This window comes from Bufo gargarizans, chromosome 4, assembly GCF_014858855.1.
Source record: "Bufo gargarizans isolate SCDJY-AF-19 chromosome 4, ASM1485885v1, whole genome shotgun sequence".
NCBI classification, from domain to species: domain Eukaryota; kingdom Metazoa; phylum Chordata; class Amphibia; order Anura; family Bufonidae; genus Bufo; species Bufo gargarizans.
In genome coordinates, this window is record NC_058083.1 from 210615661 (window position 1) to 210638275 (window position 22615).

Sequence of the window (22615 nt, forward strand, 5' to 3'; positions counted from 1 at the left end):
ATATAACAGTTACATAGCAATATTATTAAGGAACAGTATCAGAGGACCTGGAATTAAAAGCACAGATTACATTATTTGCTAGCGGTATAAGAATGGTAGTGCCCCCTCTGGGGTACTACACAACATTTACAGGTAGAGGACCTTCTGCCTCTCACTTACTATACCCAGGAACATTTGTTCTGTTTTATCTTTTGTTTAATTCCTTAGTTTTGGAGTCCAGTAACAACAAGATAGAAACATGGCATGTTGGGCAATACTAGGGTATAATAGTGTATAGGTCCAAGACTAGGGCAAGGTTCCGGACGATCTCCCCCTTATCAGAGCAGGGGAACTGTATATAAACTTCTTTAGGAATTTATAGTCTGTTTTCCTTAATGATATGGTCACATTAGGGACATTTACCAATGTATGTATACAGCAGACCCGACCTGGAGAAGTGACCATCTACAACCACAACCAAGCATCAGAAGGTCTGCAGCACTATGATATAGATGGGAGGGTAAAGTGGGACATTCTCTAGTCTATGTGAGAAATCAGCACAACCATTTTGGCTGTCAAGGTACCCTCTCTTTTAATCCTAAGATAACACATGTCCATCCTGCAACCATGACTCTTAAAACTGGACTTATGTGTGAGGTGTGTTTGTAGAGTAGCATTACTGGTCACTTAGGAATGATTTGATTGCTAATTATGTGCTGACTTATTTATCCCCCTTGTGTTAGGGTTATTTTATGCATCTTCTATTTGAGATCTTTTCACTGATAATTTGATTAAAAGTTAAGTTTTAATAAGCCCCAATTTTTGTTAGTTATTTCATTTAATGTAGGGTGAATTACAGCCTAGTACAACAATATTCTGATGTGGCAAAGTATTGGTTTTGATTTCAATAAATCTTTACCATCAGTAAATGGAATGATAATTTAAAAGCTGCATTTTGTATTTACTCTTGACATTTTCTTAAATTAGAATTAGTTGAATAAGGGGCAAATATTTGTTCACAGCGCTGTATTTGTCAATCTAACTGCAAAATAAGGGTCCATTTATATGTGCTGAAATAGGGCAATCATCAGGACTGAACCATTTATTCCCAGTCAAAAATTAGAAATGAGTGAATCAATTTGTTTTTAATCAGATCCTACCAGAATAAATAATAAATAAATCAGATTTAGTAGCAGGGGCTTTGCTAGGTTAAAATATTCAGAGACTGGGCTCTGAATGTTTTTTCCCAATCCCCAAATGTATTGCTTGTCGGAGATATACAACGGTATCGCTGTCCTTAGGGTGAAAGGGGGGCCCTCTGCTTCGCAAGCAATTTAGATACAGTAGTTGCTATTGAGGTCTCTTCGATTCCAGCATTTAAAGTAGGTACCTTGCTGTCATGAGGCAGCTAAGCACCTGCACAGACAAACAGTGCCAGGCTAAAGCAGCAAAAAACAAACAAAAACAAACACATATGGGGACTTATGCTGATATGCTGCCAACAAATGATGATTTCATGTGCCACATAAACAATCACGTCATCTGATAAAAGTCTGGTCATTTGTCAGGTGATTAACAGCACTTTTACATGGACCAGGTTTCAAATACAAGCGTTCGCAGGAACGTTCATTCCTGGTAATTCACGTGATCCTCCGTCCATGTAAAAAAGCCTTAAAGGGGTTGTCTGACAAAAAAAGTGTTTAGTTATGGCCCTGAAAGTGTACAAAATGAAATTAAAAAAGACACTCACATACTCACCACTGCTTTGTTCCAGTGCATAGACTTCTGTCCCTGATCCTTCTGGTCCCTCATGGACCAATGATGAGACGTACTGTCCGTGATAATGTACACTACTAAAGTTATTCAGCAGTCTCTGCAGTGATGTGTCTCTGGTCATGTGCAGCTTTGGAACACACCAGGAGCTTTGGCAGTGGAATGTAGTGATGGTAAATAGGTGAGTGATTTTTATTTCATTTTTTATTTACAGACTTTCAGGGCCATAATTAAAAATTGGTTTTGAGGCCAGACACTCACTTTAAGTCAAGTCAAGGCAATCTTTCTCAAAGTCACCCTAATTTAATTAGGTGCCTGAATCTGAAATATATAGAGCTCTGCATTCATTAACTTAGCACATTTCCATAATGTCCACTGTAAACTATAAAATAGCAACTTTATAAGTATAATAATATGTCCATTATGACTGACATGGTGATATATCAAAGTATGTTTTATCATGTTAACATGTCCTTACCCCACAGTCATTGGCACCATCTCCACACATACCGACAAAGTAGCTGAAACAAGAAGTTGAGGGTTATTAGATGTTTGCCTATAGTAAACACTACTGTGCAAAATTGTTAGGCAGATGTGGAAAAATTCTGCAAAGTAATAATGCTTTCAAAACTAGAAGTGTTAATAGTTTAAATTTATTCTGCAGTGGGACAACTATCAGAAACAGACAGACAATGGATCCTGGAAGTTATGATATTGCCCCACAGAGCCCTGATCTCAGCATCATCGAGTCTGTCAAAGATTACATGAAGGGACAGAAGAAGTTGAGCAAGTCTAAATCCACAGAAGATCTGTGGTTAGTTTTCCGGTAGATTTGGAACAATCTCTCTGCTGAGCTCCTTCAAAACTGTGTGCAAGTATACCTAGAAGAATTGATGCTGTCTGGATGGCACAGTGTGGTCACAACAAATATTTAGGGGGTTATCTATTAAGAAAAATACGTTTGTATTTGGCATATTTTCTTTGTGCTGCAATCTGCGACTTTTCCCCACTCACGCCAGGCCTAAAAAAGTTTGCGTGCCTGTTTTAGGCATAGAAAATGGTCTAAATCTACATCAGCGAGGGAGCTGGCATAGATTTAGAAGCGGACGTGGATCCGCCTATGTTATGTAGAGGCCGGCGCTAGAGCAGGGCCTTATTAAGACTGGCATCTAGAACGCCGGTCTTAATAAATGATCCCCTTAGATTTTTCTTGTTCATTTATTTAGCATTTTGTTAATCAATAAAAATATACCATTAACACTACTATTTTCAGAAGAATTCTAACTTTGCAACATTTTCCCCACATCTGCCTAAAACTTTTGCACAATACTGTATATTTATTTACTTGTACATTAAACAATGCATCTTTTGAATTAGAAGAACAAATGATATTCGGGCTTTTAGAAAAAAAAGAATAAATCAGTTTTTAACTCACTCTAATTTTTGGAGCTCTTCAATAAGACTTGATTTTTGCTTTGGAGTCATTCTTGCAAAAATAGTTCCATTTAATAGGATCTTTAAAACAAATAAACTATAGTAAATGAAAAGTATATAATATAAAAGTATGACAGAGTATAATGTTGTTTATAATGGTTACAAATGAATATGCTTTACCAATCCAGTAGTTTTTGGTTTAAAACAACCTGGATTATTTTGTATCATGCCTTTTATTTTGTTATTAGTGACATCCAACATAACATTTACTAAATGTCATTAATAAAAAATAAATAAAAAAAATAGAATTTTTAATATAATGTGGGTCAACACAGATTTATGAATTCTGGAATATAAATACATTAAGTTTATTGACCCTTTCAGAATGCAGCCTAGTTTGATACTGAAGGCTCAGTAATTTTTCAAAAGCTTTAACTGTTTCTGCACTAATACAGCTTAGCTGTATAAGGTTTAATAAAAAATAAAAAAATTGCAGAACAAGTTGCATTTTTAATGTCATTATTTTGGCGCACATCTTATGTACTGTAAATATTGCAAAAACATTTTGAGGTTTTGGCATGAAAAAAATCCCACAGCGATTCCACCATATTTTTGGGGAATTAGTTTTATGGTATTTACCATGCTCTATACATAACATAATAACTATTTTCTACAGGTCAGTACAATTATCTGAAAAGAGATAGTGCTGGTGTTTCCACAGAAAAATACAAGCCTGTAAGTAAATATTTAAAAGGTAGCTTTATTGATACGTACTTGATAAAACAAAGGCATATACCACCCCAGCAAAGCAGAGGCTGCGTGACTGACTACTACTGGGGGCAGAGGAATTCTTTTTTAAAGGCTGTTTGTTTGCTGGTAGTGATGAGAGAGCATGCTCGGGCGAATACTTGTTCGGCTCGAGCATTGGCCGAGTAACACATGTGCTCGAGCGCCATGCTAAGCAGCCAATAAACATGCAGGTAAGTACTGCCATCACTGTAATGCCAGTAGCCATGTTGGCTGCTGGCATTACAGTGATTGGCTGGCCAAAACGCATCATCGGATGCTATATAGCACCAGGTGATGCGGGTTTGACTCATTGGGAGTCAGGGAGAGCTGCGCTTAGGAAGGGACAAATAGAGTAGGGAGTTTGTGATCGCAATGTATTCAATTTTAAAACATTTCAAAGACCCAAAAGTTCTTTTAAGGACTATTGTGTGGTGGCAGCAATTTAACCCCTTCCCACATCCTCACGTACATGTACGTGAGCAAATGCGGCTCTCTGCTGCATCCTCACGTGCATGTACGTGATGGGATTGGGCGGGTGCAGGAGCTGCACCCGCCCGATCCGCAGCACGGCATGGCTGTTACTGATAGCCGGGCCCCTGCTGCATCCGTCGGCATCGCTGTGTGTGGTGATGCTGGCGGATTAACCCTTTCACAGCCGAATACTTGTTCGGGTCGAGCATCGCTATGTTCAACACATGGCGGTACTCGGCCGAGTACTACATGTGCTCGAGTGCCATGCTCGAGTCTCCTCCCCGCATGTTTCGTGGCTGCTAAGCAGCCAATAAACGTGCAGGTAAGTACTGTGGGCTGTTGACTGCATCCGCCGGCATCGCTGTGTGCAATGATGCCGGTGGATTAACCATTTCACGTGCGATGGTCAGCGCTGACCGCTGCACGTGCGGGGTATACAGAGGGAGGGGACTCCCTCTGACTCAACCCCCCCCAGAGCCGCGTTGGCAGGGGGTCGATGGTTGCCATGGACGATGCCTTACACTTGTTAAGGAACCAAAACAAATGGGACTGAATAATAATAATAAATCAAACTTTACAATTTTTAATACTTGGTTGCAAATCCTGTTGCAGTCAATTACAGCCTGAAGTCTGGAGAGCTTATACATCACCAGACACAGGGTTTCATCCCTGGTGATGCTCTGCCATGCCTCTACTGCAACTGTCTTCAGTTCCTGCTTGTTCTTGGAGCATTTTCCCTTCCGTTTTGTCTTCAGCAAGTGAAATGCATGCTCGATTGGATTCAGGTCAGGTGATTGACTTGGCCATTGCATAACATTCCACTTCTTTCCCTTAAAAAACATCTTTGGTTGCTTTTGCAGTATGCTTTGGGTCATTGTCCATCTGCACTGTGAAGCGCCGTCCAATGCATTTGGCTGAATATGAGCAGATAATATTGACCGAAACACTTCAGAATTCATCCTGCTGCTTTTGTCAGCAGTCACATCATCAATAAATACAAGAGAACCAGTTCCATTGGCAGACATACCTGCCCAGGCCATGACACTACCACCACCATGCTTTACTGATGAGGTGGTATGCTTAGGATCATGAGCATTTCCTTTTCTTCTCCATATTCTTCTCTTCCCATCACTCTGGTACAAGTTGATCTTGGTCTCATCTGTCCATAGGATGTTGTTCCAGAACTGTAAAGGCTTTTTTAGATGTAGTTTGGCAAACTCTTATATGGCCTTCCTGTTTTTGAGGCTCACCAATGGTTTACATCTTGTGGTGAACCCTCTGTATTCACTTTGGTGAAGTCTTCTCTTGATTGTTGACACACATACACCTACTTCTTCAGTCATCCACCACAGTTTTTTTCTATGGTCTTCTGGGTATTTTAGTGTTGCTGAGCTCACCAGTGCATTTCTTCTTTTTAAGAATATTCCAAACAGTTGTTTTGGCCACGCCTAATGTTTTTGCTATCTCTCTGATGGGTTTGTTTCGCTTTTTCAGCCTAATGATGGCTTGATTCACTGATAGTGACAGCTCTTTGTATCTCATCTTGAGAGTTGACAGCAACAAATTCCAAATGCAAATAGCACACTTGAAATAAACTCTGGACCTTTTATCTGCTCATTGTAATTGGGATAATAAGGGAATAACACACCGGGCCATGGAAGAGCTGAGAAGCCATTTGTCACATTACTTTTGGTCCCTTATCAGGTGGGAGGCACATATGCAAACTGTTGCAATTCCTACACCATTCACCTGATTAGAATGTAAATACCCTCAAATTAAAGCTGACAGTCTGCAGCTAAAGCACATCATATAGAGCCAAAAATGTTTTAGAATTGTGTCGATGTCCCAATATTTATGGACCTGACTGTATTGTGTGGTATGATTATCATATCATATCTATACAGTGAACTGTGTTACTGTATCTATGTAGTAATCTTGGTTTTGGTAACATATTTATGTAGTAATCTTGGTTCTAGTATCACAACTGTGTACTAATATTGGGTCTCGTATTGTATCTATGTAGCAGTCTTGATTTTGGTGTTGTATCTATGTAGTCTTCTTAGTAACGTTGCCTTATGTATGTTGTACTCTTGGTTCTTGTATCATGTCTAGCCTTTAATCCCTGCTGAGCCTGTACCATTATAGTGCCAAGCATAACTCACTGTTCTCAGTTACGTAAGAGTACAGAGTTACATTGGCATAAATATCATGCATACTTAAAAATATTTAGATCACTTTAGATCCCAGGTGTTGGACCCCCACTGATCAAACACTGATGACCTATCCAGTGGACGTGTGACAATCTGCAATCAAATGAAGATGGTGAGTACTGTATTTTTTGTTTTATAAGACACAGCCAATGATAAGACGCACCCCAGGTTTTAGAGGAGGAAAATAAGAAAAAAATATTTTTCATCAGACCTCATATCAGATCCTCAGATTAACCCCCCATAAATATCAGGACATCACATGATATGAGCCCTCCATGTCAGAACCCCATCAGCCCTCCATGTCAGAACCCCATCAGTCCTCCATGTCAGAACTCTTTCAGCCCTCAATATCAGTCTCCATCAGACCTTATATCAGCCCTTTATTTTAGACCCCCATCAGACCTCAGATCAGCCCTCAATGTGAGACCCCCCATCAGACCTCAGATAAGCCCATTTTTTCAGACCCCAATCTGACCTCAGATCAGCCCTCATTATCAGACTCCCCCATCAAACCTCGGATCAGCCCTTAATGTCAGACCCCCCCAGAGTTCCTTGCCAGAACCATTAGACCTCAGATCAGAATAAAATAAAAAAAAACTCTTCCTACCTCTCCTGCCTTCGGCTCCTCTCCATCTCCGGCAGCAGTCATGCTCCCATGTCTTCTACGGTCTGCGCTGCACTGTCACCTGACAGGGTCAGGACAGTGCAGCACCGGCCCCAGGAAGGAAGACCAGGGAGGGTGAGTACCAGAAGCACTCGCAGCACTTCACTCCCTGCTCCTGGCACCTAATGCATATGGTACTAATGAGTGCTTCCATAATGGAAGCATTCACTAGTATTCGCTTTATAAGACACACAGCCCTTTTCCCACCACTTTTTTTTCCCACCATAAAGTGAAAAATATGGTGTGTATTTTTTTAAAACCCCTGATTAACCCCTGTGACTTTCAGATGCCACAATCAGCGTTGAATGCTAATCTGTGAGATTCAATGACGGGGGTGGCGCCATCGCCATTCCCTGTCATCGCTCCCACTACATACAATGGAATTTGATTTGTGATAAAGTACTTTGTAACAAATCAAATTTCTTGTTGAAGTTCGGTGAAGCAGCTGAATTGAATTTTCGATAACTTCGCCCATCATTAATCATTAGTAGTAAAATCCTGGAAAACCCCTTTAATGCAGAATTCTAATAAACTGTTCTCAAGTTTTATTATTTTATGGGTATTTTTGGTATTTATAAAAGCAAAATTGTTACAAGAGAACACAGTTATAAAAAGTAATATATGTGGAGAAGGAAGCATAACTGGATGCCAGGTAGTAAAGATGTTAATTCAGATGCTCCCAACTAGAATCTAATGTTCATTAGAAGAGAATAGCTCATTGCTACTCTGTCAAAACAACTATATCTGCTATTGTTTTTGCTAATAGCGCGCCTTTCATCCACCATTAATATGGCACAAAATACAAATGTTGAGACAAAATGATAGTTCTACACTTACTTTTGGAAGCAAATTTGAAAAATGTTGAGTTAAAACTTGATAGGACTTTCCATTCATTGCAAAGTGAAAATGTTCCAATCTTTCCCCAACATTAATTTGTGACTTAAGAAAGAAAAATAAGAAAAGGTAGATTATGAATATGGAATGAAGTGATTTAAACATTTGGTTATTTTGTGTTGCTAAATATACACACAATAAACTAATATTCTCTTTATTTTATATCACTGTTTGTGCCATACTCCAGAGCAAGGGGGTATCTGCAATTTGGTTTAAAATGTTTTCACTGTTTGTTATACTAATGTAAAATATTGTACACTTAGTCAGTCATGGATGAAGTTAATCATCCTGGCCCAGCCCTCTCTGGAGCTTAGGGTATCGGCTGGCTGCTGCCGTACACCATGAGGGTCAGCAAAGTAACATAGCATAAAACATTTCAGACCCTGCTGCTGGAGAGGGGTAACCTGTTAATACAGCCTCTACAATTCAGATTAGTGGACACTACAGCCACAGTTGCCAGACTGCAACTGCTAGCCAGAGATCCCAGTCACAGAGAAAGTGCAAAATTCACAAATAATTAGCAAGATAAAGAATAATCAGAGGGTCATTGCTGACAACTACTTGCTTAGTTCATGTTTGAAGAATTTGCACTGTGTACAGATATATGCTGGTTGTACTGAAACTCCTATTTTGTACACAGTAAAGAGGGACTTTTGTTTGGTTAATCTAGTCTGGTTACTAACTCTCCTAACGCCACATGCTGAAATTTCACTGTTTTAAACCCTGCTTTGCACCCACATTTAACATCAAGGCCACCCCCAAACTACCATCCGAGACCCACAGCTACAGTAGTGCCCCGAGGGAACAGAGGGTGCCCATATTTCACTGCAGAGACCGCAGGGAGTGATGGCTTGAGAGAGTAAACTGTGGCACATCATTGACAGAGCTACTCCAACTCCCATCTTCTGCTTCGGCTCCTCAGGGGCTCATCAAACTTGTTCTGTCTGAACCTTATTCTAAGATAATACAGCTCAGGTTTTTATATTATTAAAGAGTTTAAATGAAATGTATGGCTTTTCTTGGTTTCAGTAACCAACCAGACCCATAGTGATCAGCTTGTTGTTTTATAGCTGCTTAACCAAAGGTGTTGCCCTAGATGAAAGCTTCTGCAGACATGTTTTGTGTAAATGCAGAAGAAAATTTTTCAATGATGGAGGGACAGATTGCACTACATGGTTTGGCTGGTTGGTCTATGTCAAGTACCTGGAGAATATCTGGTATTTATGCATCCCAATTGGTATTTGGCTAGTACTTCAACTGGCTCATATAGTGATTGCTGTAGGCAAGTGATGGAAATGTTTTGACTTTAAGTCTCAAAATACTATTTTTATCTGTTTCAGAAAGTGTAGTATGTGTTATTCTACTTTGTCTAATCCCTATAAGTATATTTTTGGCATATTACATTGCGGTACATACTGTGCTGTGTTCTATAATGAGTTCAATTCCATAGAATACAATAAAATACTAAAGGTAAACTGCCCTATTACAGGATTTTCTGGATTACAGGATTAATATCTGCAATATTATAGCATACTTTATCGTTGTGGTTTCCATTTGCTTGAATTTCAGTCAAACATTTCCAAGTAACTGAAGCGGGTAAATCTTTCTCAGGATCACAGGCCTCCAACATAATTATGTTACTGTTGGAAGGAATCATTCCCGATTTTTTACCCACTGTCACAGCTGTCTGAAGGTTATCACCTATTAAAACAATAAGACATTATGGACAGTCTAACAATGAAAATCATCATATAGCCTAAAGGATAACTGTCACATTTAGACCCTAATTTCAATTTTCATATATGTAGTTACTAATAACATGATATTCCAGAATCAGTTACTATTAGACTGACTTACCCCATATTTAATAAAATTCAGCCCTTAGCAACCAGTCTGCATAAAACTGCAATTTCACTATTCAGTTAAGATAGCCGCCACTGCCCTCACCCTGAAGCTAATCCCGCCTGCCCTCACTAGCCAGTAACAATAGCCCCCCAAAAGTGTCAGTAACCAGAGCCCTCCCCCCTGAAGGGTTAATCTCCTGCAGCACAAAGGGGTCCTCTTACCACAGTTTCATTTATGCACTGTGCTGGTTCAACTCTGCATTCTCCAGCTCTGCTGAGTGAGGGAGCATCTGCCAAGCGCAGGGACAGGGAAAAGTGCACGCAGCCCAGGCACTGTTATCAGCTGCTGGGGAGGACCTGGCTTTAATCATTTACCTACAGTCCCTGGCTGTCAGCAATGTGAGCCTGCACGCTGCGTGCTCCGTCTATCAACCGATAGACGGACCCTGCATAGCAACCCTATTTTAAGCACAGGTAAAAAATAGGCAGTACAGGGAACAAAAATGTGAAATTAAGGGGTAATTGAATACACAGTGAAAAGTTGAAATAGGGCCACCAAGGAGATATTAATCACCACAATCCAATACTCCAAAAAATATATGTACGACAGTTATCCTTTAACATATTCTTGTAGTAATTTGTATATAATAACTTGATTATTTTTTTGTAATGTGTAGGAGTAGTGATACAGACCATTTTTGTAATATACTTTAATTACTGAAATGGTAAATTTCTATTAGAAAAATAGCTCCTCATCTTCTATATACTGAACTGTGGAGATGTGCTCCACAATGATTGCTGCTCACAGGCTCTCTCCGATATATGTTAAAATGAATGGGGCTGAGCGCAACACCAAGCACAGCTGCTGTAAAATGTATGGTAGTGTGCTTGGTAAGCTGCCGGAAGGCCACGCAGCGCTCTCAGGAGTGCCAATGCCATCTCAAACAGCTGAACGGTGGGGTCCCGGGTGTCGGACCTCCACCAATTAGATACTGATGACCTATTCTGCTATTTAGATAATTTATGGGGGCATTATCCGGGGGTTAATTTAAACAATGGGTGTTATATAAGACCACTAAGTATATATTTGGTTGTAAAATTAATCTAGAGGTACAGTCTCACCCTACTGTCACTCTGTGCGCATCACAGTAATAAACTCCAAACTGAGCAAGCCTTGCTTGGACCTTTATCCTCGAGCCTTTAGACTCTGCAACTGGGTAATATTTCCTAGTGGATGAATGAGTCAGCAATCACACAAGCAAAGACAAATTATTCTATTATCCACAACACCGACACAACAGACCATGCTCAAAACCTCTTAGCTACCAATTTACCTAGGGATTCAGAGATCAAAACAAAGAATAATGGGGACAAAAATGAATTATGTTTTAAAAGCTAGTTAAAAAGCTCAAATAAATAAAATAAATGAAGCTAAAAAAAATACCTGTGACCATTACACTCCTAATATTAGCTTCCCGGAGTTCGTCTAGCACTGAAGTGGTTTCTGGTTTAAGTTGATTTTCCAGGAGCAATAAGCCAAGAAATGTGAGGTCACACTCCACGACTTCCCTTTAAATATAAAAAAAAATTCATTAATGAAGTTGTGAAAGAATGTTCATTATCTACCTGTATATAAATCATTATATTTGGGTAACACTTGTCTGCCATTTATTGTCTTGCTGTTTAGCTCTATTTCATTAAAGGGGTTGGCCAGTTTCTGGGGAGCTGTCCTCAGGATAAGTCATCAATATCAGAACGGCGGGGTCCAACTCCAGCAGTATGAGCACTGTGTTCTCTTTAATCAGGTGATCAAAGGGGGTGCCAGGACCCTCACCGATCTGATATTGATGACCTATATTGCAACACTCTATAAAAACTGCAACTTTGTACAGTATATAATCAGAAGCCCACCACAAGTTTACAATTGACCGCTATTGTTTTATGAGAGTATAAAATTTGACTCCTGTCTTTTTACAGGCTCAGGCTATTGCTTTCAGCTGCTTCCTCCTCCTCTATGTTTTCCTGTATAGAAGCATGAGCTCCCTTTCCACAATCTCACCAGTCAGTCAGTATTATGTATATTGAGATGATTAGAAAGGGATAAAATGAATTTGGTCTACAAAAAAAATAAATCACCAAGTTAAAAAAAAATCACACATACATCACACAAAAAATAAATAAATCACATTTTATATAATTTTCAATCAACCAAATTAATAACTTCTAATAATAATAAAAATAACTTAATATATACGATACAATACAATAAATAGGTGGCCCAAAGATATCAAAATATCATACCTCTCTATGTTAAAAGACTTTGGTAGACCTTCTTTTTGCAGTGATCGATATGCTAGTCCAATTACTCGAAAGCCTTGTGCAGTGTAGTCATCAAGTTTCATGGAGAAGCTCTTTGGGACTATTTAAACATGACAGTCATTACAATATTAGTAAAATACTGTAATCCACAAAAAAAATAACAGTTCCATGACTTTAGGAAGAAACTGAAATATGTTGCTATTCCTTAACAAAGGATAAACTTATATTTTCATCCATATTCAACATAACAGAAGAATTCAATATAACAGCAACATTATTGTGTCACTTGTGCCAAAAAACTGGTATACATGTCTTCTGCCAGAATTATTGTTCACTTTAGACACTTGTTGGGCCCCACTTTCTTTGTTTAGAGGACTCCTAAATTGAACAAAATTAATGTTGTGAACCACAATCTTAGTGCAAAATACTAATTTAAAGTAAGCTAACCAAGAGGTAGCATAAGTAAGAGAAAAACTTCAAAATGTCTATCAAGTTGTGCCAAATCTATCAGACATCGCACACCCCTGAGATAAATTTGGGGTAGTTTCTGCCTGTTTCTTCTACAACTATGCTTTATTTTTTTATTTTAGACAGTATTAATACATCTCCCCAAATGTGTTCTCAAAGAAATCGAACAGTATGTGGAACAGCTTAAGTAAATTAATGGACCATAATGCTGCTATCATGCAAAACATGTTTTCCATATCTATTTTACATGTATGATGGATGTCAGGCCTTGAAGTCTATGAACACCTATGTGGTAGGTTTTTTATAATTGCATTTTACTCATATGTGGCAAAACTGTTTTTAAATGGTCTTTACTACAATATTTAAGGACTTTTTGTCCCAGAGGGTTAAGTTTGGACCTACCTACATAGTATCCATCACAGGTTAAGGGGAAGGAAAAACACCAAATATACACCACAATGAATAGATAACAATCTAGGCCTCAAAAACTAAGAGGGATGGTGACCTCCTAGTAATCCCTAGGCCTTTCCCTAACTCCTTCCAGTATGAGCAGATCCTGATGGTGGTGTTAAAGATGTGTGAATTTTATTCTATATTTTGTATATTTAGGATTATAATGCGTTAACTTTTTCTACTTCCAAGTTCCCACCCACCCCCCTCTTTGTTTCAAGACTGGAGAGGAGAGAGAGGGGGGTAAAGAGCTGTGCTGTGGGAAGTGTCTGATTTCTCATCTTTCTACAGGTGTCCCATAGAGTGTCAGGCATTGCCTTATGCATGAACAGGTGCAATGCGTAGGCCAATCATATGGCTTGATGATATGTATATATTATTCACTGCCTATAGAGAAGCACCTCTTTGAAGTGTCACATATGACGTAGGCAGTATTCTTGTTAGAATAAACTCCATTACAAAATGGCGATGGTAACCAGATGTTTACATTAGTTCACATTCCAAAGTGGTACTCACTGCGCAGATGTTGAAGTGTTATCTCTGTTTCTCTTATCACTTTTTCCTTTTTGACCAATGAAACAATGTTTTACCCTCAGAGAGGACTGCCCTCTTCTGAAGATTCATATACGCTTAGTCCATGTAATAAAGTTAGAGATTGCTTTGACCAACTTCTGTGTCAGTGTTCAGTCTCTCAGCCACGCGTGGATATTAACCCCTGGGGGGGGTACATTGATCTGGAACACCAGAGTGTATCTAAAATGCCCTAATTTAGGGTGGTTTTAACAAATGGCACCCCAGATTGGATTCTGAGCGAACGTAGCATCAGACAGCTGACAAGACGGGCCCCTGAGCTTGACGAACGGCAGAGGAGAGAGGATTGCAACCTCAAAGAAAGGTGAGAAAACTTTTTATCTCATCTGCCTTTCTGCTAGTTACTTTGTCATGCTCAGATAGCTCAGTCTGCTGTGAGGTGGTACCGATGTAAGTATAGTAGTCGGCTGTAATGCTGAAAGCTTGGAGTCTATTGAACAAATAGTCTGAAATCATAGATCACTCTGGTGTGTATATGTTTTGTGTGTGTCTGTGATTTATGTGAGGAGTGAGTTGAGCACAGACGGTAAAACCACAGACAAAGGGAGGGGACAGTAACCTCCTGGTTGGGAAGGGGGCGCTGTAGCGCCGAGGTGTGGGACAAGGAACTCCGGCTGACCTGACCAGGAAGATGCGTAGAGCCGTATGATCTTTTGATCTAATGGAAGACTGCGGAGACTACCTGACCTGACCCTAGGAAGATGGTAGAACCTCTCATGACCTTTTGATCAAGGGGAAGACTGCGGTGATATTCTCTACCTGACCTGACCCCAGGAAGATGCGACGGAGCCCGCCTGACCCCTGGTTTTGGGGAAGACGTGCGGGGAGTCCCGGCTGACTAGTCAGACGTGATAGTCAGATTTGAGCCAACCAGAGGGGAGGGTGAATCCTTTGTCTGCGGAAGAAAGGGCTAAAGGTGCTGATCACTCCTCTGTTTTGTGTGTGTGTCAGTCTGAAATACTGTTGTTTTGATATCGGTCAGTCCCAGCATTATGAAGGAGAAAATACAGCCCCTAGCTAGTAGCGAGGGAAGAATTGAAAGTTAAAATGTGAAAAAGAATGTTAGAGAAAGTGTAGACTCGGACAGAGGTCGCCCCTGGCAACAGGGATGAAGATCTGTAAGAATCTGTGAAGTTAGAGCTTACAGACTGTGGGCATCAGAACTCCCGTGATTTTGAGGGGGGGAGTTCTAATGAGTGAAAAACAGAGCAGTGTCAGGATGTTAATTGATGGCATTAACATGAAAGAAAGAAAGTGCCCCAGTGTCTGCAATCAGAACGGCGCTTGTGTTAAATGTTCCGAAACGAACCGGTTAAGTTTTGTTACCCTAATAAAATGTGTGTGTTTAACTAGGGAATATCCTAGAGATTACAGCAGTAAAAGATGGTCAGTTAATGGATAGGTGTTGTATCCAGTGTGAGCTAAAGAGACTCACTTCCCCCAACTTAACAGAAACATTCCTGAGATAAGGGGAGCAGACGAAGGAAAAAGGTGGGAGGGAATGAGGGAATGATGCAGAATAAGTGATGTGTAATATATTATACAAGACAAAGAATTGTTCAATAATCTTCTTTCTTCTTTCCCAAGCTGTGTACTGTGGGAATCCAGCTTTTAACAAAATGACTATATGATTATAACATGTATATTCTCTTACAGCGACAGACCATCAGCAATTCTGGGTGTGGTGTGGCTATCTGTTTCCAGGAAAGCTGTGTTTGTCTGTGCTGCAAGTTTTGGGATGAAACAATGTGGGTTGGAAGACATAAATGATTCAGTGGAATGTGAATGGGTGTGGCTTTGAGTTGTAATTGAGGCAAATATGTGTGAAGACTGATGGAGGTTTTTAGCAGAGCTGTGAATGCAATTCAGTTCTTATGTATGAGCGCATGGTTATAAGCTGCTTGTGAAAATGAGTACATGAAAACATGAAAATATGAATGCGTATGGAGTACGGTATATTTATTTATTTATTTTTTAAATAATATGCGCATTGAGTATTTTATTTTATTTTTCTTGGAAGTTTTTGGGTTTTTATTGGTGCCAACAGCATTGATCAAGCTGTACATATTTATTTATTTATTTTATTTTTAAATTGAAGTCAATGAAAAGTTTCTTATGGGCCCTTTGTGTGTTCATGTCTGTATTGTCCGATCTGTTTGTTTTAATGTTTGAAGTTACGTTAAGTGTTGTGCTAAACATCAGAGCTCTGTTCTAATGGGCAGCTGGCACCTTACTGACGGACAAAAGGAGAACCATAGCGTCCGACTGAAGGGGGTGGACTTAGATGACAGAGCGTAGGGAGGAGGATAGGGGTGGACGTTACAGACAACGACAGCCCTTGTGCCCATCCCTTAGTTACAGACACTCCCATGGAAGATGAGAAGTCGTGTTTTGTTTTCCAGTCTATTAATTCTGCGATAGGAAAAGTTGGATACTTCTGTAAGCCAAAATGCAGAGTAACATCAAGCGGCATTGGGTGGTTCAGTGGTGCCAACCATAGGTAGTGTTCCTTTGGCATTGCTTCAGCCCTGATGTCAAACGCCTCATTGAAGTGAGGGAAAAAGTAAGTCTGCCACCCTATGGTGGGCCTGCAGAGTCTGTGGGACCCAGATCCCAGAAGAGAGAGTGTTTGGTGTGTGTGGTACTCCTCGTCCACACCACACGAGAGGATTGTATTCTATGTTGACCATGCCCGGATCACTGTCCTTCCCCACAGACACCCATGTTTTGTTTTTTTTGTCATAAGGAGAACACAGACAGGTGAGGGAGGGGGAGTTAGATCAAGATTAGGAAACAGGAAATCCAGTATCGGCTCTACTTTTAAACATTTTTAGCAGATTCAGTCTGGCCCGATGATATCCCTCACTCTGGGTGATAAAGAAGTAGTCCCATTTTTGATTGATACTGGAGCAGCTAAGACAGTTGTGCACAGCAAACATGGCCTCCCCTGATTTACTCTCCGAGGACACCAGCCTTTGGGTAGAAGTGGATGGGAAAGTAGTACGCTCACTTTTTTCAACAGAAGAAACCATCCATATTAGATTTGCCCCTAACCAAGATGCGCTTGCCCATTTGCTGGTCAGTGGTAATGCCCCTTGTTGCCTCCTAGGTGCAGATTTGTTTGCAAAAGTACATGCTGGTATCTCACATCAGGAGAACGGCACTGTGAAGCTTGCAGGTGCCCTCAACGACCAAGAACTTTGTTTGTTGGCCATTAGTGATAAAATTCCCTGGTCCATGTTTGTATCAGTACTCCCAGAAGCTGAGAAAAGCAAACCACTCACCATTGGATGGTACATGACCTACATGCCGTTAATGAAGCCACAGTTTCTAACACCCACATCGTGCCCAACACACACACACACAGCTTGTCGGCTCAGGTTCCCATTACCTCTACTCACTCCACTGTGATTGATTTGTCCTTTAGTCCCTACCGCCTCACAGATGAGGTGGTAGATGCTTTTTATGCCAAGAACTGGCAATTTTGTGTTCCCCCACACTGAGCCTATCAGATTATTACATTTAGATTGTATTGTTAATGAAGTGAGTGGCCATGACTCAGCTGTCCTCACCCAACTGCATGGCCAGCAATAACGCCCCATAGCATATTATTCAGTCAGACTTGATCCCGCGGCCAGAGGTGCCCCTTTCTGCATCAGAGCTGTAGTAGTTGTACTAGCTATGCTTGATGAAAGCTCTGAGATAGTTCTGAACCACAAAGTGATGCTGATATTACATCTATCCTCATGAACGTACAATCCAAATGATTGTTTTGTTGCCCATTATTGTTCCATTTTGTTGCCTGACAATGTTGCTCTCCAAAGGTGTAATACTTTGGACCCAGCCAGCCTGTTGCCTCTGGACCAAGGGGGGAGGGAAGAGTTAGGGCACCGCACTTTAAACTTTTCTTCCAGATTCAAAGGAAGAGGCTCCGGACTGTTTGCAGATGATGTCACAAGAGGTAGTGGGATTTGGTAAATCAGCCATTAGGTAATCTAGATCATATGCTCTTTGTGGATGGATCGAGGTATGGCCAGGATGGCAGGTACTACACAGGTTGGGCAGTGGTGATTAAACGTGAACTACCACACATGTCTGCTCAGAAGTAGAGCTAAAAGACTCTGAAGATGGCTTGCAGATATGCAGAAGGAAAAACAGCTACCATTTACACTGATTCCAGGTGTGCTTTGGGATAGCCCATGACTATGAGCCCATATGGAAAGCCAGAGACTCCTTGATCGCTTCAGGTAAACCCATCGAAAATGGGGAAGCAGTGAGGTCTCTGATGGAAGCCCTCTTGTCACTAACATGAGGGGTGATGATAGCAACGAAAGGCCACTGTAAACAGATGCAGAGCAGGCAAAGGGGAAAGCCACGGCAGATCAGGCGGAAAAGATGGCTGCCAAATTACCTAAGCAGACCCCTGTCTTAAGTGGCCACAGTTCAGGTCCCTGAAATAACTCCTCCTGTCTCCCGAAAGTTCTTAAGACTTTACAGAACAAGATGGGGAAGGAGGAAAGGGACTGGTGGATGAAAAAGGGGGGACTACAAATAAGAAGGGAAACTTTACCTTCCCAGGTCCCTCTACTCCACGATGGCACAGGCAACCCATGGAGTGATGCACCAGACAAAAACTGCTATGTGTGATTTAGCATGTAGCATATGGTACGCCCCAGGGTTCAGCACTGTAACAGTCAGACATACTCAAGGATAAATGGTTTGTGCCCAGAACAACGTAGGCAAGATGGTTAAGGTACCCAAGAAACACATCTTGCTTTTTGTATCTGTTTAAACGTTTGCAGACTACCTTCAAATATCCAAGGTGGGCATGTATGAGTATGTATTGATATGTGATGACTTGTTTTCAGGATGGCCAAAACCGTACCCAAAGAAGTAAAGAAGATTATGGCCGAAGTTGTGTGCAAGTATGGGGTACCTTAGATCATTGAAAGTGACACAGGTGTTCACTTCACAGGTGAAGTGATGCAGGAGATGACAAAGGTTTTGGGTGTAGGACAGGCCTTACATGTTTCGTACCATCCACAAAGCAGCAGTAGAGTAGGGAAAAGGAACTGAACGGGACACTAAGTTAAAGATTCAAAGCCTTAATAGAGTGCCTGCTGGTAGCCCTCTTTTAGTAAGGTATACGCCTAACCGTGAGACAGGCCTTTGTCCCTATAAGGTCCTTTTTGGGTCGGCCCCTAGAATAGGATTTTACTTCCCACAGCAGCTCCAGATGCAACATGGTTGTCTGACAGATTATGTGATCAGTTTTGTATAAGCATTTGACTAAAGTACATTTTCGAGTTTTTGCTTCAGTTTTTGACCTCCAGTTCTCCCATATAATGTCAACGCCAGTTAGGGAAAGATCATCTGACTTCCCCGTGCTCAAATCCAGTGTCACAGGAGGCTGTTCGATAGGTATGGCTTGTCGTGGAAGCTGGTGAAGAGGAGGCGGAGCATTGGGACAGATGTTTATGTTTAAGGAGAGAATGAAATTCAAGGGGGGACTGTTAAAGATGTGTGAATTTTATTCTATATTTTGTATATCTAGGATTATAATGAGTTAACTTTTTCTACTTCCAAGTGCCCACCCACCCCCCTCATTGTTTCAAGACTGGAGAGGAGAGAGAGGGGGGTAAAGAGCTGTGCTGTGGGAAGTGTCTGATTTCTCATCTTTCTACAGGTGTCCCATAGAGTTTCAGGCATTGCCTTATGCATGAACAGGTGGAATGCGTAGGCCAATCATATGGCTTGATGATATGTATATATTATTCACTGCCTATAGAGAAGCACCTCTTTGAAGTGTCACATATGACGTAGGCAGTATTCTTGTTAGAATAAACTCCATTACAAAATGGCGATGGTAAGCAGATGTTTACATTAGTTCACATTCCAAAGTGGTACTCACTGCGCAGATGTTGAAGTGTTATCTCTGTTTCTCTTATCACTTTTTCCTTTTTGACCAATGAAACAATGTTTTACCCTCAGAGAGGACTGCCCTCTTCTGAAGATTCATATACGCTTAGTCCATGTAATAAAGTTAGAGATTGCTTTGACCAACTTCTGTGTCAGTGTTCAGTCTCTCAGCCACGTGTGGATATTAACCCCTGGGGGGGGTACATTGATCTGGAACACCAGAGTATATCTAAAATGCCCTTATTTAGGGTGGTTTTAAAAGTGGAAATACTCATACATGTGATACCTAAAGCCTTGCTAAAACTGACAAGTCCTAGGATAGGTAGCAGGAGGTGAGGCAGCTGGTTCCTTCCAGAATGAAGGAACCTGCGTCTCCCTGAGGCATAGAAACAACACACATCAAATAATAAGAAACAGCAAAGGCAACTAGTTCTTAGCTTAGAGATGTATGGAGAAGCAGGAGATCCAAGACAAACCAGCACTAGCAACTCCAAACAGAAACTATCAACCGCATGGTCAGCAGTGTGAGGCGGATCTAAATAGTGCCTCATCACTGATAATGAGCACTTGAGGAGAGGTGAGATCCTGCCAAACAACAACATATATAGAGAAAAGCAAAGATACCTGTCAGATAGCCTCACGTACAGTAAGTCTATCCAATCTGCTCACCTCTCTCACTGGAGAGACCTTGACAGTTTTAGTTTTACACTCAGTTTTACAACAAATCGTGTTGCTGTTCTGATGGATGAATATGTAGCTCCTGAAAGCTGACAAAAACTGACTATGCCTAAAATGAGTGTTTATAAGCTGTCAGGAGTTTAGGGATAAGGATATCACATGAGCCATCAGAACAACAAGACGGTTCAGTTCAAAAGGGAAACTAAGATACTTTGCAGATAGGCTAAAATGTAACCCTATAGCACAAAAACTGTTGAACATTTTTAATAACGACCAACTGAAAAAATTATTGTAGCCTAAAATGAGTTAAATGCAATCATTAAATGCCCTCTGGTAATGCTCCTGCTCCCCTGCTCAGTGATCATAGTGAATGACAAGAGGCTGCACAGTGCTCCTATGGAGCCCTTGCCTGTAACAGGGCTGCCTAGGAAACTCGTAAAATCATCATAGACTCCAATGCTAATGCATTGGAGTCTATGACAATAGCAATTTAATGACTGCTTGTTATAGTTCCCATTGGGAACTAAAAAATAAGTTTAAAAAAAGCTTTTACAAATAAAAAAAAAAAAAAAAAAATATAAAAATTCAAATCACCTTCCTTAAAGTAAAAAAAAATTAACTCTGGGGTAGAATAGGTTAAAGGGCTTCTGTCAGCCCACTAAACCGTTTTTTTTGTGGTTAATAACAATCCCTACACTGCGAGCCCCCTATACATAAGCTAAATATTCATTTTGGTTCTGTAGATTTTGTTAAAAAGCTATTTTTATAATATGTAAATTACCTTGCTACCAGCAAGTAGGGCGGCTACTTGCTGGTAGCAGCCGCATCCTCCTCTCATAATGATGCCCCCTCCGTTGTGTGATTGACAGGGCCAGGGAACGGGATCGTTCTCTGCTGGCCCTGTTTGAATTCAAAATATCACGCCTGCGCCGTACCTGTCTTTAATCGGCGCAGGCGCACTGAGAGGCGGCCGCTCTCTCGGTCGCTCCATCCTCAATGCGCCTGCGCCGGGTGTAGATGTGACGTCATTGGCGCAGGCGCATTGAGGATGGAGTAGCCGAGAGAGCGGCCGCCTCTCAGTGCGCCTGCGCCGATTAAAGACAGGTACGGCGCAGGCGAGATATTTTGAATTCAAACAGGGCCAGCAGAGAACGATCCCGTTCCCTGGCCCTGTCAATCACACAGCGGAGGGGGCGTCATTATGAGAGGAGGATGCGGCTGCTACCAGCAAGTAGCCGCCCTACTTTCTGGTAGCAAGGTAATTTAAATATTATAAAAATAGCTTTTTAACAAAATCTACAGAACAAAAATGAATATTTAGCTTATGTATAGGGGGCTCGCAGTGTAGGGATTGTTATTAACCAAAAAAAAACAAAAAAACGGTTTAGTGGGCTGACAGAAGCCCTTTAACCCCTCAGTTTCTATAGTAATTTGTGACCACAGCATCTGAGCAGTTTTTGGAGGGAGGGGCTGCATCCGGAAAACTAAATTCACCGCCCCCACCGCCAGCACTATAAGAATTGAAAAATCAAGTCACCCCCTTTCTCATTTTAAAAATAAGCAAGAAAAAAACATACTTTTCTGGTATTACATTAAAAAATGTAAATATAAAATTATGATATAAAAATGTATTTATTCCATATCATGAACTCCAAAATGGCATTATTAAAAAACTACAGCTCATCACATAAAATTTTTATTTTTTCTTCTTTTTAACAGTATTCAAGCATAACAAACGACAATATCAATTTGGTATCACTGTACTCTGTACTGACCAGCAGAATAAAGCTAACGTCATTTTTACCTGCAAGTGAATGCTTTAAGTACAAAACCTGTAAAACAACTGCCATTTCCAATTCCACTAGTAACATAGAAAGGCCTCTTTTACACAACCGTTTTTTTCTCCGTTTACGGGATGTTTTTTGCGTTTCATATACGGTCCGTATACGGAACCATTCATTTCAATGGTTCCGCAAAAAAAAAACTGAATGCACTCCGTATGCATTCCGTTTCAGTGTTTCCATTTTTCCGTTCTGTTGAAAGCTAGAACATGTCCTATTATTGCCCGCAAATCACGTTCCGTGGCTCCTTTCAAGTGAATGGGACCCAGAAAATTGAAAACATACGGAAAT

At 40.7% G+C, this 22615-nt stretch overlaps 1 protein-coding gene and 1 long non-coding RNA gene across 4 annotated transcripts in view; one reads left to right on the top strand and one right to left on the bottom strand.

The window, feature by feature from the left end:
- Positions 1-13405, top strand: part of LOC122936384 — a 109354-nt gene extending 95949 nt beyond the window's left edge. The window contains exon 4 of one of the 3 annotated variants that reach the window (XR_006388923.1): positions 12968-13405. This is a non-coding gene — a long non-coding RNA (uncharacterized LOC122936384). Of the gene's footprint in view, positions 1-1753; positions 2370-2416; positions 3110-12967 lie in introns of those variants that run through there. The other 2 variants (XR_006388922.1, XR_006388924.1) reach the window with 2 other exon arrangements.
- LOC122936382 (probable cation-transporting ATPase 13A5) overlaps positions 1-22615 on the bottom strand; it is a 214237-nt gene that overhangs the window by 6504 nt on the left and 185118 nt on the right. The window contains exons 17-22 of the mRNA XM_044292566.1: positions 12360-12477; positions 11503-11627; positions 9749-9915; positions 8158-8259; positions 3188-3267; positions 2231-2273 (exon numbers count right to left, since the gene is read on the bottom strand). Of these exons, the coding sequence (XP_044148501.1) occupies positions 2231-2273; positions 3188-3267; positions 8158-8259; positions 9749-9915; positions 11503-11627; positions 12360-12477 (635 nt within the window). The remainder of the gene's footprint in view (positions 1-2230; positions 2274-3187; positions 3268-8157; positions 8260-9748; positions 9916-11502; positions 11628-12359; positions 12478-22615) is intronic.